The 16,820-nt window shown below is 39.9% G+C and overlaps 3 protein-coding genes across 3 annotated transcripts in view; 1 reads left to right on the plus strand and 2 right to left on the minus strand.

Annotated features, from left to right (window-relative positions):
- The window catches only part of ABCG5 (ATP binding cassette subfamily G member 5), a 64,422-nt gene extending 50,969 nt beyond the window's left edge, over positions 1–13,453 (plus strand). Inside the window, exon 14 of the mRNA XM_067007664.1 lies at positions 12,933–13,453. Coding sequence (XP_066863765.1) covers positions 12,933–12,960 — 28 coding nt within the window. The 3' untranslated portion in view covers positions 12,961–13,453. The remainder of the gene's footprint in view (positions 1–12,932) is intronic.
- Positions 5,829–16,820, minus strand: part of DYNC2LI1 (dynein cytoplasmic 2 light intermediate chain 1) — a 51,437-nt gene continuing 40,445 nt past the window's right edge. The window contains exons 10-13 of the mRNA XM_059079419.2: positions 16,408–16,478; positions 9,458–9,555; positions 8,965–9,057; positions 5,829–6,129 (exon numbers count right to left, since the gene is read on the minus strand). Coding sequence (XP_058935402.1) covers positions 6,067–6,129; positions 8,965–9,057; positions 9,458–9,555; positions 16,408–16,478 — 325 coding nt within the window. The 3' untranslated portion in view covers positions 5,829–6,066. The remainder of the gene's footprint in view (positions 6,130–8,964; positions 9,058–9,457; positions 9,556–16,407; positions 16,479–16,820) is intronic.
- LOC131765635 (probable aminopeptidase NPEPL1) lies at positions 12,970–14,586 on the minus strand. Its single transcript, XM_059079413.2, is given in 4 exon segments — positions 12,970–13,761; positions 13,764–14,069; positions 14,072–14,271; positions 14,274–14,586. Coding segments are annotated over 4 exon segments (1,569 nt in total). The 3' UTR covers positions 12,970–13,011.

A 16,820-nucleotide genomic window follows, 5' to 3' on the forward strand; every position in this document is an offset into this window, starting at 1 on the left:
TGTCTGAAGGCTGGGAGGCTTATGTTTCCTGCTTTGTCCTTTTTCATCAGGATTGCTTTGGCAATTCTGGGTCTTTTATGGTTCCATATGAATTTTAGGATTATTCTAGTTCTGTGAAAAATGTCATGGGTAATTTGATAGGGATTACATTAAATCTGTAGATTGCTTTGGGTAGTATGGCCATTTTAACAATATTCTTTCAATCCAAGAGCATGGGATATCTTTCCATTTCTTTGAATCATCTTCAGGCTTCTTTATTAATGTTTTATAGTTCTCAGCATATAAGTCTTTTACCTCCTTGGTCAGGTTTATTCCTAAGCATTTTATTTTTGGGGGTGCAATTTTAAAAGCTATTTTTAAATTTACATTCCCTTTCTGATATTTCATTGTTGGTGTAAAGAAATGCAACTGATTTATGTATGTTAATCTTGTATCCTGCTATATGCTGAATTTATCAGTTCTAGTAGTTTTTGTGTGGAGTCTTTAGGGTTTTCTCTATATGGTATCATATCATCTGCATAAAATGACAATTTTACCTTTTCCCTTCCAATTTGGATACCTTTTATTTCTTTTTCTTGTCTGATTGCTGTGGCTAGGACTTCCAGTACTATGTTAAATAGAAGAGGTGAGAGTGGGCATCCTTGTCTTGTTCCAGATTTTAGTGGGAAGACTTTCAGCTTTTCACTATTGAGTATTATATTGGCTGTGTGTTTATCATAAATAGTTTTTATTATGTTGAGATTATGTTCCCTCTATACCCACTTTGGTAAGAGTTTTTATTGTGAATGGATGTTGAATTTTGTCAAATGTTTTTTCTGCATCCATTGAGATGATCATGTAGTTTTTGTCTTTCATTTATGTGGTGTATCACGTTGATTGATTTGCGTATGTTGAGCCATCCTTGTGAACTTGGGATGAATCCCACTTGGTCGTGGTATATGATCTTTTTTTATGCGTTGTAGGATTCGGTTTGCTAATATTTGTTGAGATTTTTTGCATCTATATTGGCCTTAATTTTCTTTTTTGGTGGTGTCTTTGTCTGGTTTTGGTATCAAGGTGATGGAGGCTTCATAGAATGTATTTTGGAGTGTTCCTCTTCAATTTTTTGGAAGAGTTTGAGAAGGATCGGTACAAGTTCTTATTTGTATGTTTGGTAGAATTGGCCTGTGAAGCCATTTGGTCCTGGACTTCTGTTTGTAGGGAGTTTTAATTTTTATTTATTTTTAAAATTATATTTATTTATTTATTTGGCTGCTTCGGGTCTTAGTTGTGGCATGCGGGATTTTTCATTGCAGCACTTGGGTTCTTTGTTGTGGTACGCAGGCTTCTCTAGTTGTGGCGCAGTGGTGCTAGAGTGCGTGGGCTCAGTCATTGCGGCGTGTGGGGCTTTCTAGTTGTGCACGGGTTCCAGAGCACACAGGCTCAGTAGTTGCAGCATGTGGGCTCTCTAGGTGTGGCTCGCGGGCTCTAGAGTGTACAGGCTTAGTTGCCCCATGGCATGTGGGATCCTAGTTTCCTGACCAGGGATCGACCCTGCATCCCCTGCATTGGAAGGTGGATTCTTGACCACTGGACTACCAGGGAAGTCCCTGTAGGGAGTTTTAAAATTACAGATTCTATTTCACTTCTCATGATCAGTGGTTCACATTATCTATTTCTTGATTTAATTTTGGTGGGCTGTATGTTTCTAGAAACTTGTCCATTTCTTCTAGGTTGTTGAATTTGTTGGCATATAATTGTTCATAGTATTACCTTATGGTTTTTTGTATTTTTGCAGTATCAGTTGTTATGTATCCTTTTTCATATCTTGTTTATTTGGGTTCTTTCTCTTTTCTTCTTGGTGAGCCTGGCCAGAAGTTTGTCCATCTTGTTTATCCTTTCAGAGAACCAGCTCTTGGTTTTATTGGTTTTTTTCTATTTTTAAAAATCTCTTTTATTTATTTCTTCTCTGATCTTTATTATTTCTTTCCTTCTGCTGACTTTAGGTTTTGTTTGTTCTCTTTTTAAATTTTTTTTAAGTGGTAGGTTAGGTTGTTTGAGATTTTTCTTGTTTTTTTGAGGAAGGCCTGTATTGCTCTGAACTTCCCTCTAAGAACTGCTTTTGCTGCATCCCATAGATTTTGTGTGGTTGTGTTTTCATTGTCATTTGTCTCAAGGTAGGTATTTTTAAAATTTCCTCTTAGATTTCATTGATGACCCATCTGTTTTTTAGAAGCATGTTGCTTAATCTCCATGTAATCGTTTTTTCTCACTTCTTTGTCTGTGGATACTTTCTACGTTTATGCTGTTGTTGTCAGAAAAGATGCTTAAGATAATTTCTGTACTCTTAAATTTGTTAAGGCTTGTCTTGTGGCCTAGTATGTGGTCAGTCCTAGAGAATGTTCCATGTGCACTTGAAAAGAAGGTGTATTCTAGGTTTTTTGGATGTAATGTCCTGAAAACATCAATTAAGTCTAATGTTCTATTGTATCATTTAGGATCTCTGTTGCCTTATTCTCTGTCTAGAAGATCTGTCCATTGATGTGAATGCATGTTAAAATCTCCTATTACTGTATTCCTGTCTATTTTTCCCTTTATGTCAGTTAGTATTTGTTTTATGTATTTGGGTGTTCCTATATTAGGTGCATATATGTTGATGAGTGTAAAATCCTCCTCTTGTATTGAACCTTTTATCATTGTATAGTATCCCTCTTTATCTTTCTTTATGGCCTTTGTTTTAAAGTCTATTTTGTCAGAGTATTGCGACCCCTGCTCTCGTCATTTCCATTTGCATGAAATATCTTTTTCCATCCCCTCACTTTGTCTTTGTGTGTCCTTTGCCCTAAAGTGGGTCTCTTGTAGGCAACATATCTTAGGCTTGTGTTTTTTATCCAATCTGCCACTCTGTCTTTGGACTGGAGCATGTCTTTGGACTGGAGCATTTACTCCATTGACATTTAAGGTAATTATTTATTTATTTATTTATTTATTTTGTGGTACGCGGGTGTCTCACTGTTGTGGCCTCTCCCATTGCGGAGCACAGGCTCCGGACACGCAGGTTCAGCGGCCATGGCTCACGGGCCCAGCTGCTCCGCGGCATGTGGGATCTTCCCGGACCGGGGCACGAACCTGTGTCCCCCGCATCGGCAGGCGGACTCTCAACCACTGCGCCACCAGGGAAGCCCTAAGGTAATTATTGATAGATATGTATTTATTGCCATTTTAAACCTCATTTTCTCATTAATTTTATATTTCTTCTTTGTCCCTTTTTGTTTTTCCTTTTGTGGTTTGATGATTTTCTTTTGTATTATACTTATGTTCTCTTCTTTTTGGTTTTTGTGAATCTGTTGTATGTTTTTGATTTGTAGTTACCCTGTTTTTCAAGTATGTTAACCCCTTCCTATATCTATTTGCCTTAGACTGGTAGTCATATAGGCTCAAACACATTCTAGAGGAAAGAAAAAACCCCTACATTTTCTTACGCTCCTCCTCCACATTTTATGATTTTGATGTCCTCTTACATCTCCATCCTTTTGCTGTTCATTGTGGTTATCACTTTCACAGAAATTTTTTGATGTTTCTGTAAACCTGTGTACTGGCTTACTTAAGTGATTTACTTTCCAATTGTAATTTTCTCTTTCCTATAGATTCTTACTTTTTTTCTACTTAGAGAAGACCTTTCAATATTTCCTTTAGGATAGGTTTAGTATCGCTGTATTCTTTTCGTTTTTGCTTGTCTGAGAAATTATTTCTCCTTCTATTCTAAATAATAATCTTGCTGGGTAGAGTATCCTAGGTTGCAGAGTTTTTCCTTTCAGGACTTTGAATGTATCTTGCCACTCCCTTCTGGCCTGCAAACGTTTCTGTAGAGGCCAGATGGTAATAGCCTTATGGAGGTTCCCTTGTAATTAATTCTTTAGTTTCTCTCTTGCTGCCTTGAGAATCCTCTCTTTAACTTTTGCCATTTTTATTATAATATGTCTTGGTGTAGGTCTGTTTGGGTTTATCTTGTTTGGGACCCTCTGTGCTTCCTGTACCTGGATATCTGTTTCCTTCTTTGTTTGGGAAATTTTCAGCCATAATTTCTTCAAATACATTTTCGATCCCCTTTTCTCTTTCTTCCCCTTCTGGAATCCCTATTATGCATTGATTGGCATGCTTTATATTATCCTATCGGTCTCTCATATTGCTTTCATTTTTTTTTTTTTTCATTTGGCTTTGTCTGCTGTCCTGATTGGGTGATTTCCATTATTCTATCTTCCAGATCACTTATTCATTCTTCTGCATTATTCATTTTGCTATTCATTGCCTTTAGCTCAGCTTTCATCTCTGCAAATGAGTTTTCTAATTTTTCTGGGGTCCTTTTTATAGTTTATAGTTCCTTTTCACAGTACTCTGCATTTCTGTTGATAGACTTTCTTAATTCCTTCAGTATTTATTTTCATTATTTCCTTTTTGAAATTGGTGTCTATTAGACTAAAGAGGTCTGTTTCATTATTTGTTCTTTCAGGGGAATTCTCTTGGTCTTTTAACTGGGAGTTGTTCCTCTGCTTCTTCATTTTACTTATATTTCTCTTACTCTGTGAGTTTAGGAGAAACAATTATCTACTGTGATTTTGGAGAGCTATTTATATGTGGGGATGTCCCTGTGTAGCTGGTGTGAGTTTAATATATTTGGTGCAAGGTCTGTTTTTAGCATGGATGCCTGTTGACTCTTTCCTCAGCGTGTGCTGGTTGTTATCCCCTTGATACGGGTGTGCAGATGCGGTGGCTGGTGTCTGGCCTTGGGGTTCTTAGCAGCAGTGGTGGCTCTGGTGCACCCCCAGAGCACGTGACAGGAGCGGAGGTGGCTGGAGACTGCTCCTAGAGTCTGTGAGCGAGGCGGTGGCTTGCCTCCCTCCAGGCAGCTCCTGGAGCCCATGCATGTGGTGTCCTGCCCTCTGTGAGTGCACACAGAGAAAAAGGCTACAATGGCAGTCCCACCCCTTCCCTCGTGCACCCCCAAACAATGGCGCCTGGCCTCTAAGGCAGCCCAGGCTTCCTCCCCATACACTGTCAGTTGCAGTCACACTAGATTCCAGCCACCCCAGGCTGTTTCTGCACAGCCAACCCCAGTCCTGTCCCTGGGTCTGATCTCCAAAGCCCAAGTTCCGGCACCCAGTCCCCACCCGCACTGGTGGACCTGCATCTCAGGCTGGTGAGTGCAGGGTAGCAGCACTGTACATACCATCTGTTCAGTTTTCCCTCTGCTCTGGCTGCCACAAACCGGCTGAATCTCTGAAGCTCCCCTTCTGTCCCAGCAGATCTCCCCACCAGTGAAGGGGCTTTCCAGGGTGCAGGAACCTTTCCTCTTTCATAGCTCCTTCCCAGCGGTGCAGGTCCCATCTCCATTCCTTTCTCATTTTCTTTTTTCCTACCTGGTTACCTGGAGATTTTCTTGCCCTTTCAGCAGTTTGAGGTCTTCTGCCAGTGTTCAGTAGATATTCTGTGAGAATCATTCCACATGTAGATGTATTTTTGATGTATTTGTGGAAGAAGGTGAGCTTCACATCCTACTACTCCATCATCTTGATTGCTGCTCAGAAATGTGCATTTAAAAAAAGTACTTCAGATGCTTCTTGTGCCTCACCATTAATTAGAGTAAAATGATGACACCTGTGAAAGTGACCCCAATTCTACTTTTCTTACCAGACACAGCTAAGAACTCCTTAGAGAAGGAATGTGTCTAATATAAATGCTTAACCTTATACTCACAACTGTTACTAAATGCTCTTGCTTTCGTATTCCTGAAAACATAAGCAGAAACTTAGACGCTGAACCAAGTATACACTACTTAAACATGTTAAAGGTAGGTTCTGCAAGATTCTTTTTATTTTTTAAAAATATTGCATGTAATTATACAAATTTTTCCCTTTTAAGAGACTTAAAAGTATGCAGAGAGTTGCACTAATACAAGAAATTCCACTTTTCCTTTAACAAATTGCACATATAGACTTTCCTCACTTATTACTATAATATTAAGTAATAAAATAATCTTACTTGTATTTGGAAAAGAAGAAATAAACACCCTATATAGTTGCATTGGGTTCAGGAATCAAGCTCAATTTGTTTCCAAGACTTGGAAGAACTTCTTTTGTACTGTTCCAGTTCCTAAAACAAAAATATGTATTACTTGCAAATAACTTAAAATTTTAAAGCTAGGCACCTTAAAACTACCTTAGCATTTTTTTGGATATAACAGTGTATCGTTTATAACATTATCATTCTCCAAATTTCTTGACAACTGTTTTATAAATAATTATACTTAGGATTTATTTTCTAGAAATGCAGTCTTCAGAGTTTCTGTGTCACCAAAGCAGCACTTGGAGATGAATTTATTAAAATTTCAGACGAAATAAACACTACAGAGTATATACAAGTTGTTTTTCAACTAACAAACTTAAGCATTTGACATACTTTAAGTATATAAAAGTGATCTTATTTTTAAATATTTGCTGTTCAACTCTTGTCAAATTGTGGTTGAAGTTAGCAGAGTATCAATGTTTAAAATGTACATATCGTTTGACCCAGTGATTGTACCTTTAGAATTTTATCAATAAGTATAATAGAGACGAGCAGAAGAATAGCAATGGAAGGATATTCACTGAACTGTGTATATTGGCACACAATTGGAAATGGCTTAGACATCTCCCAGTAAGGGCTGATTAAATACATCAATGCTCATTCACACTTGACTTCATAGGCAGCCAGCAAAAACAATAGTGGTCTTATGTGCCACATGAAAAAGGCAAATAGGTGGAGAGAGGGCAGGACACTTCCATTTTCTACGTTATATACTTCTATGTCTTGATTTTTTTCACAATGGTATATGTTCCTTTCACAATTCATAAAACAGAGATAACTTTTAGTGGTGGTGAATATCCTGCATGAGATAACTGACCTGCAAAAGGGATCATCTAAGGGGATTGCCTCCTGGCCTCTTATATGTTGTTCAATGTCTACGTGTACAGAGTATATTATTATTTCAGATAAGCAAAAAGTGGTTACTCTGCAAGATAAGGCAATCACTGCCCTTTGGCTAATGTAACTGAAGTTCATTTTTGCTAGGAAAAGAAAATTGCATTCTCATTTTCAGAAAAAAAATTGCAGATTCTCTTTCATACCTATACTCTAAGTTATTAAAATTTAAATGTTGAAAGTTTCAAAACCGTATAAAGACTTCAGAAGGATTTTTTTATAGTATTAACTCTGAAGTAGTCTTTATAGCTTCGTTTATTTCTTCTAGTGAAGTTAGCTCAGTTCACCAGTTATCTTACAAGTAACTTATGGTTTCAAAGATTGTTAACTCATAAAGAATAAACAGTAATCAGTTATCACAAACTTTAATTGAATTATTTTTACCAATGCTAATGGTAAGGGCATTTGCTTTGAGATTCTGTGCTAGTAGTTTCTCTCTTCTACAGACAGCAAACTGAGAGAATATATAAATTTAAAATTTTGGATATTAGAATGTCAAAATTTGGAAATGGACATCAATAAAATAATTGAGCATCAACTGGTAATCATTAGCATGACTTTTACAGCAGAAGCATGAAATTATGTTAAGGTACTACATGTGCAAACTAAAATCAATTCATCTACTAAAATACCATGAATAAAATACTATGAAAGAGGCAAAATTAGGATATTATAACTTTTCAGGTGAGTTAAAAAAAAAATCTCTCAGTCAAGAGAATTTAGAAGAATTAGTGAGGTACAAGGGTTGAATAAAGAAAGATATTGTGGGGCTGCTTTCCAGTTCCACTCAAAATTCATATGGTTTTAAGGTCAGTTAGGGAAGATGTATTTGAATGTGAAAACTCATGATGCCTAGAAATACTCTAGTGCTTTAATAATAATGTGTGTGTGTGTATGTGTGTGTGTGTGTGTGTGTGTGTGTGTGTGTGTGTGTAAAAAAAAGGGATCACTATATAATATAAACAGGTACTCTTATCAACAATGGCAGTTAGTCATTAACTCCTAGATAAATATTAATTCAGAGATGACTTCCAACTAATCTCTATAGCCAACCTGCACACATAATAAGGATTACATGAGGTCACTTTAGTGTCCCTACAACATGCCTCTTACTTTGCTACAGCTACAACACCCTCTAAATATTCATGACATATTTTTCAAAAGTCTTCTGTACTTAAATGTTTTGCTTACTTATTCTAGAGCCCCTGAAGGTGAAAGGCTAGTGCTGAGAAAAAGACGCTGGTCCCGCTTGCAGTGGGTGGTTGTCTTCAGGTTATCCTTGCAACAATGTGACTGCCCAAGTTACACAGCACTATAAATCCCACCTGAGAGGTGGTCAGGGCATTCAATTTACTGTGCTTACAGTAAGGGCATGTTCTGTACAGTGTCTCATTTTATCAAACTAAAAGGAGATCTGGGAAAATCTAAATATTGGATCATGATGAATTTACCAACTTTTGCATTCTTACATTAGACTGTGTATCACAAATGGTGCTATCTGGCATATATGGAAAGCAGTCTCCACTTTTAATCACTTTCCTGAGAGACTCTGGGTTTGGTCAACTGTGTTTGTGTGCTTTCAGTCCTTAATTTTTCTGATACAAGTATAGATACATCTAAATGTCCTAATAAAAAACAAAACCTTTTAAATAGTTCCACAAACAAGAGAATATTATGGAAGTGTCTCCCCAACAGTGAGGTAAGAATCACTACCCATCTTCAATATAATCTGGAAAGTCCAAAAAGGATATGTGAACACTAAATCATCTCTGGGTGGTAGAACGATAGGTGATTTTTAGTTCCTTCTTCATGCATATCAGAATTTTTTAACATATAGTGAAGATGTACTATTTAAATAATTTTAAAAGTCAAAAATTAAGTAAATAAATTGAGAAAAATTTATGTAATTCTAAGGATATTTCTGTGATAAAACTCAAGATGAAATAAAATAAATGTTTAGGATAATACCTGATCCTTCTGAATTCTCATTTCATCAACTTCGCTTTCAGCATACTGAGGGTCTCTTGCAGGGTCCTTGACATCTTTTAATATGTTGATACTCTGAAATCACAATTCTTCAAATCATTTCATGCCCATAGCCCAAAACCTTCAATGCGGGGTATCATGTACCCCGCAAGCCAAGTTCTTGTTCCTCAGCTGGCCATCGCTGCTGAGGGTCAGTTCAAATTCCCCCAGGTCCTCTCTCCCTCATCTTTCAGATGTTGCCTCTCCCTTCTCTAACAACCAGAGAGCTCTGTTTGGACGCAGAGTGAGAACTGTGTCTTACGCATCTTTTAAGCCCACAGTGCCTCATATACAGTAGATTTTTAGCAAATGTTTAATTTATTTTTGAGCATGTGAGTAGAAAACAAAGTTACTATAATAGGCCTGCTGAAACATTTCCCAATAACTGTTGAATAGTGCTGAAAATTCTTGCTTTAAAAGAATTAGAAATACGTACCTTTGGTGGAAAGAGCTTTTCATACACTTTTTTCCACAATTCCATTGGTGAATGGGCATGAAGCTTTCCAATGTCATTGTCAGGAACAGGAGGAGATCCTAAAATTGGAAGTTTTATTCCAAATGACTGCATTGACTAAAACATTACAAACTCTATCAGTAAAACAGATGATACTTATAAAAATGTAAATCATAGATCACTCATTTCTCCCCTCCTATAGTCACTATTAAAATTCACCACAACCCAGTGTAGCAAGGCCACTGGGGCAGATTCTAGTACCAGAGGAAGAGGAGATAGAATAATGAGTAAACTATAATTCTCTTTCCCCACACTTAAACTGCTGCTCGGCAAAAATATAAAGTTTGATATTCTCATGTGTTCATGAATGTGTAAGGAAACAGTTATTCTTATGTGCTAATGAGTAGAATGCAAATTGGGACAGCTAAATCAGAGGGTAATAAGGCACTAGTGAATACTATGAAAATACTAAAAAAGGTCAAACTCTATTAACCAGCAATTCCAGTTTTGGGTGTTTACCCTAGAAATACCTGCATACATGCATTAAGGATTTCACATGGCTGCATCACTTGTATTAGTGAAAAATGGGCCACAACCGAAATGTCCATCAATAGAGGTATAGTGAACTAAATTACTATGCACAGCCATGCTCTATAACACTATCCAGCAGTCAAAGTATCAAATAGACTTATATATAGCATTAATATGGAAAAATCACTAAGGTGTACCAAGTAAAAAAGGAAAACTTCAAAATGATATAGAATGATACAATTATATTAAAACAAATAGTTTTTTCTAATGGTACTGATGAACCTATTTGCAGGGCAGGAAAAGAGATGCAGACGTAGAGAATGGACTTGTGGATGCAGTGGGGAAAGGGGAGTGTGGGATGAATTGAGAGAGTAGCACGGATATATACACACTACCATGTGTAAAATAGATAGCTAGTGGGAAGCTGCTGTATAGCACAGGGAGCTCAGCTTGATGCTCTGTGATGACCTAGAGCATGGGGTCATCACATGGGATGGGGGCAGGTGGGAGGGAGGCTCAAGAGGGAGGGGATATATGTATACATATAGCTGATTCACTTTGTTCTACAGCAGAAACTAACAACATGGTAAAGCAATTATACTCCAATTTAAAAATATATATATGGTACATATATACAATGGAATATTACTCAGCCATAAAAAAGAGTGAAATAATGCCATTTGCAGCAATGTGGATGGACCTAGAGATTATCATACTAAGTGAAGTAAGTCAAAGAAAGACAAATATCATATGATATCATATGTGGAATCTAAAAAAATGAGGCAAATGAACTTATTTACAACACAGAAATAGACTCAGACTTTGAAAACAAACTTATGATTACCAAAGGGGTAAGGTGGGGGAGGGATAAATTAGGAGTTTGAGATTAACATATACATACTACTATATATAAAATAGACAATCAACAAGGACCTATACTGTATAGCACAGGGAACTCTACTCAATATTCTGTAATAACCTATATGGGAAAAGAATCCAAAAAAAGAATGGATATATGTATATATATAACTGAATCACTTTGCTGTATACCTGAAACTAACAACATTGTAAATCAACTATAGTCCAATGTAAAATAAAAATTACATTAAAAAACAAAAAATAGTTTTTTCTATACCACATTCACATATATAGAAAATGGTCTGCAATATTAAACTTGATCCTAATATGTACTATTTCAAGATTTTATAAGGAGAATGCCTTTATGTATTGCTTGTATAATTTAAGTTAATTTAAAATTAAGTTAATATGAAAAATTTGAAAATATGCTGCCACTTCTTGGCAATTTTCAACCCACAGTCTGAGATTTGTCATTCTTTCTATTCTAGCATCTACATTGTTCACTAAGACTGTCTCACTCTTGATCTTTCAGGGCCTCCTTACTACTTTGGTGGGGAAGACACTGATATAATCCACTGATCTTATTTAGATTTCCCAAGTCTCTCCCTTGTCCTTATTTGTGTGTGTGTGTGTGTGTGTGTGTGTGTATGTGTGTGTATTAAGTTGTACAGAATTTTATCACCTTTGTAGGTTCATGTATCCACTACCACAGTCAAGATACTGAACAGTTCCATTCTAGAAGGATCCCTTGTGTTGCCCTTTTATAACCACAACTACCTCCTTCTCGATTCCTCCCCCTACCTCCCTACCTACAGTTCTGTCCCTAACCTCTGACAACCATTAATCTTTCCTCCATTTCTAAAATTTTTTCATTCCTAAATTTTATATAAATATAATTATATTGTACGTAACCTTTTCTCATTGGCTTTTAAAATTTAGTATAATCCCCTGGAGATTCACCCAAGTTGCTGTATGTATCAATAGTTTGTTCTTTTTTTATTGCTGAGTAATGTTCCATGGTAGGGATATACCACAGTTTATCCACTTACCTGTTGAATGATATCTGGGTTGTTTCCACTTTTGGGCTATTACAAATAAAGCTGTCATGAACATTTGTGTACAGATTTTTATGTGAACATAAGTTTTCATTTCTCTCAGATAAATGCCCAACACTGCAATTTCTAGGTCATTTGGTAGCTGAGTTTAGTTTTATAAGAAACCATCAAACTGTTTTCAAGAGTGGCTGTACCATTTTACATCCCCACCAGCAATGTACAATGTACAATCCAGTTTCCCCACATCCCCTCACAAGCATCTGGTGTTATCACTATATTTTATTTTACCTATTCTAATAAGTATGTGGTGATATCTCATTTGTATTTCCTTAATAATTAATGATATTAAACATCTTTTCATGTGCTTATTTGCCATTTGTATATCCTTTTTAGTGAAATATCTGGCCATGTCTTTTGCATATTTTCTATCTATCTATCTATCTATCTAGGCTGCACCAAGTCTTAATTGTGGCACGTGGAATCTTTAGTTGCAGCAGACAGACTTCTTAGTTGCAGCATGTGGACCTTTTTTTTTTTTTGGCTGCATTGGGTCTTCATTGCTGCATATGGGCTTTCTCTAGTTACAGCAAGTGGGGGCTACTCTTTGTTGTGGTGTGTGGGCTTCTTATTGTGGTGGCTTCTCTTGTCGCAGAGCACGGGCTCTAGGCATGTGGGCTCAGTAGTTGTGGCTTACGGACTCTAGAGTGCAGGCTCAGTAGTTGTGGTGCATGGCCTTAGTTGCTCCGCAGCGTGTGGAATCTTCCCAGACCAGGGCTCAAACCCATATCCCTGGCACTGGCAGGAGGATTCTTAACCACTGTGCCACCAGGGAAGCCCCATGTGGACTTCTTACTTGTGGCATGTGAACTCTTAGTTGTGGCATGCATGCGGGATCTAGTTCCCTGACCAGGGATTGAACCTGGGCCACCTGCATTGGGAGCGTGGAGTCTTCCCCACTGGGGAAGTCCTCTTTTGCATATTTTCTAATTGGATTTTTTTTTCTTCATCTTAAGGTATAATCTTCCAATTGCTTACAATTAATCAGTGCAAAGTGAGGTAAAGAGCCCAGCGTTGCCAGGTGGGGCAGCTGTGTCACACGAGCCTGCGCTTCTTGGAGTCCCTCTCCGCGTCCCGCTCCTGGGCGTCCACCTCACAGCCTAGTGGGGACACCAGGTTCAGCAGAGGGTCCTCAGAGGCCTGGCCGAAGAGTGCCAGCAGGAGGGCCATACCGAAGCCTGTGGCCCGCTCACCGGCGTGCACGGGCACAGCAATGTCCAGGTGGACCCAGACCCCAGGCCAGTCGAAGCTGATGTGCGAGGCGATGAAAAGGCCGGCGCAGGAGCTGGGGCCGTTGTCCCGGTCCGCCACTGAGTTCTTAATGTCGGCCACGGCCGAGGTGAACTCGCTGAAGTGCAGCTCCGGGCAGTAGACAAGCGGGTGCACCAGGTCCCCGCACTGCTGCCCGGCCTTCATGCAGGCCGCCTCCCACTCGGCGCTGTTGGTGAGCACTGCAGCGCGATACTTGCCCGTGGCGATGCCCTGAGCTCCGATCAGCGTGGCGATGTCCAGGATGATGTCGGCGCCCAGGTCCTTGCACGCGAAGGACACGCCATCTGCCAGCACCAGCCTGCCCTCGGCATCCATGTTGTTGATTTCCACAGTCTTTCCTGAGTACAGCAGGTGGATGTCGTCCGGCCTCGTGGTGCTGGGTCCCACCAAGTTCTCAGCTAAGCAGAACACGGCGTGGAGGGTGTCTTTGAAACCCTGCTTGACGGCGGCTCTGAAGGCCTCCCACAAGGCCGCGGCGCCTCCGCAGTCTCTCTTCATCCCCGGCACGGTGGTCTCTTCCCCTTCATGCTGAGACCCCCGGTGTCGTAGACGATGCCCTTGCCCACCCACGCGATGGTCTGGGTGGCTCCGTCTGGGGTGTGGCTGAGGACGGCTAGGGCTGGGGGGTGGAAGGCAGCTTTGCCCACACCACAGATCCCTCCAAATCCTCTCGTCTTCAGCTCCTCGTCCCGGATAACGGTTGGGACGATCCCCAGTTCTTTTCCAACTTTCTTAATCTCCTCGAGGAAGGTGTCTGTGTTCATCTCATTGCGGGGCGTGTCCACAATGCGGGCTGCCAGCCGCACGCCTTCTGTGGCACTTTTGTTAAACATTGCAAAGTGGACACTTCCACTGGCCCGTTGTCTTGTCCCACCAGGAAAAACTCCACTGGGACGGTCTTCTTCTCCAGGCGCCGTGATGCCCCTGAGCTTTGGGTGGAGAGTGGGAAAGTGCGGGCCAGGGCACAGGCCGAGGCGAAGGCGTCCGACCGCTCACAGACCATCAGAATGCACGGATGGATTCCGGCGGCAGGCAGGTCCGCGTGAGCCGGGTGACGAAATGCGCGGCCGAGGGGCTATTGTGCCGGCTCACCCTGTAGGGAAGGGCAGCCACGGTGGCATAGTTCCGGTAGAGAGGACAGCTGTCCGTGGGGCTGGGGTTGAGCGTGCTTAGGGCAGCCTGCCAGAGCTCCTCGGCGACCCAGGGCAGCAGCTTCCCGCGGACGTGGCTCCAGGGCACGCGGTGCAGGTGGTGCAGCTGCCCGAGCAGCAGCAGCTGCCGGCTCTGCGGGTCCGCGTCCCCGGCGCTCGCCTGGAACTGCAGCCCGACGTTCACCATCTTCGCCGGCCCAAGCACCCGCCCCGGCCACTGCGCCCGCCGCGCTTGGGCTCCCTCTCCGGCCGGGCCTTGGCTCCGCCCCCTGGATTTTTTTTTTTTTTTTTTTTTTTTTTACTGTTATTTATATATTCTAGATACTAGTCCTTTATAAAATATGTACTTTGAAAATATTTTCTCCCAGATTGTAGCATGTCTTTTTATCCTTTTCACGTGGGCTTTTAAGAGCAAACATTTTTTATTTTGATGAGGTCCAAGCGCCATGATTTTTTAAAAATTTATTTTATTTATTTGATAGCACTGGGTCTTAGTTGCGGCAGGTGGGCTCCTTAGTTGCGGCTCACCAGCTCCTTAGTTGCAGCACACGGGTTCCTTAGTGCTGGTATGTGAACTCTTAGTTGCTGCATGCATGTGGGATCTAGTTCCCTGACCAGGGATCGAACCCTGGCCCCCTGCATTGGGAGCATGGAGTCTTAACCACTGTGCCACCAGGGAAGTCCCTCCATGATTTTTTTAAAAAAATTAATTAATTAATTAATTAAATTTTGGCTGTGTTGGGTCTTCGTTGCTGTTCATGGGCTTTCTCTAGTTGTGGTGAGTAGGGGCTACTCTTCCTTGTGATGAACGGGCTTCTCATTGCCGTAGCTTCTCTTGTTGTGGAGCATGGGCTCAAGGCATACAGGGTTCAGTAGTTGTGGTGCATGGACTGAGCAGTTGTGGCTCATGGGCTCTAGAGCGCAGGCTCAGTAGTTGTGGCGTACGGGCTTAGTTGCTCCGCGGCATGTGGGATCTTCCCAGACCAGGGCTCGAACCTGTGTCCCCTGCACTGGCAGGCGGATTCTTAACCACTGCACCACCAGGGAAGTCCCCATGATTTTTAAAATTCAGTATTTTTCAACCCTTTCCTGACCTCCAACTACTTACATGGGCAAAAGATTTCTTCCATCAGCATTATCTATCATTACACACAGTGATTCTCACTGCTAATGAAATTAAGTTGGTAATAATAATTATTATAAAAATCAGTCTTTATAATCACTCATTAATACCTCTATTCTTTTCATTCCAATTCAATCTACAATCTCATGACAAAGATCTCTACATTTGAAGTCAAGTCAACTTTAGCTTGTAAGAGTAACGGGGGATGGGAAATAAAAAAGAAAATTATTGTCCATTAGAGTGTTAAAACCAAACTATGCCAACCCCAGCATACAGAGTTGCTAGGCCTGAAAATCTCCACAATGAAAATAGATTCTGTGAGAAGATAAGGAGCTTGACTATATAAACTCTTGAAATTTCTTTTGCTTCATGAGTCTAGGACATCTGTAAGTTTAGGAAACACATCCCATTGGATGAGAGGCAATTTTTCATAATGAAAAATTAAGGCATACCTAGTTAGTACAACTGTGTTCTTTTTGATTTATTCCAACACTTGAATCTCAGATTTTTCATCATTGCCCATAATATATAGCTTTGAATTTCCTGACCACTCTATGCTTCTGGTTTTCTTCTAAACACAGGAGCTAAAATTTAAAAGTATCTGGAAATCAGTGAGGGAAAGAAAATACATGCAAAATTTTTAGTGGAATATAGATTAGAAATCAGTCTCTTATGTGACAACATCCCTTCCATCACAAATATGTCAATGTGATGCATTTTGCATCAATACTGTGTATACAAATAAAAACAAGAATAACAGCAACAATAATGAAACCGGAAATGATGGTTAGAGTTAGGAGATGTTGGAGATGAAGTGAACAAGGAGTAGGACTAAATCAATAAGCAATTAAAAAGCCACTGAACAATCTTAATAAGTTCACCAACCTATTTGACTTAATGAATCCAATCCTGCTGTGACAAACAGTGGTTTATTCTGATCCATACATGTTGATTTGCTACATGGATAAGAAGAAAAAAGAATCCAATTTAGTTTAGCAATCAAATATCCTGCCACTCTCTACTGTAAATACAAGAGCCAAGTTTATATCTAGCCACTGGTGAGAGCATTCCTCAAATGAATGAATGAATATTAATATGATTCCAAAAATTAAAGTAGAGCACTAGTAAATGTATTATAGGAGAAAAAAAATGACAGACCCAAATTACTTCAAATCAACACCAAGGAAAGTAGCAAGGTTAAGAAAAATACACACTAAAATGATTGATTCCACTTCTAATCAATATAAAAAAGTGATAATAGCGGGAAAGCTACTGAAATGAGGGAAAAGAAATAAAAG

The sequence above is a fragment of the Kogia breviceps genome, chromosome 11 (assembly GCF_026419965.1).
Source record: "Kogia breviceps isolate mKogBre1 chromosome 11, mKogBre1 haplotype 1, whole genome shotgun sequence".
Classification (NCBI taxonomy): domain Eukaryota; kingdom Metazoa; phylum Chordata; class Mammalia; order Artiodactyla; family Physeteridae; genus Kogia; species Kogia breviceps.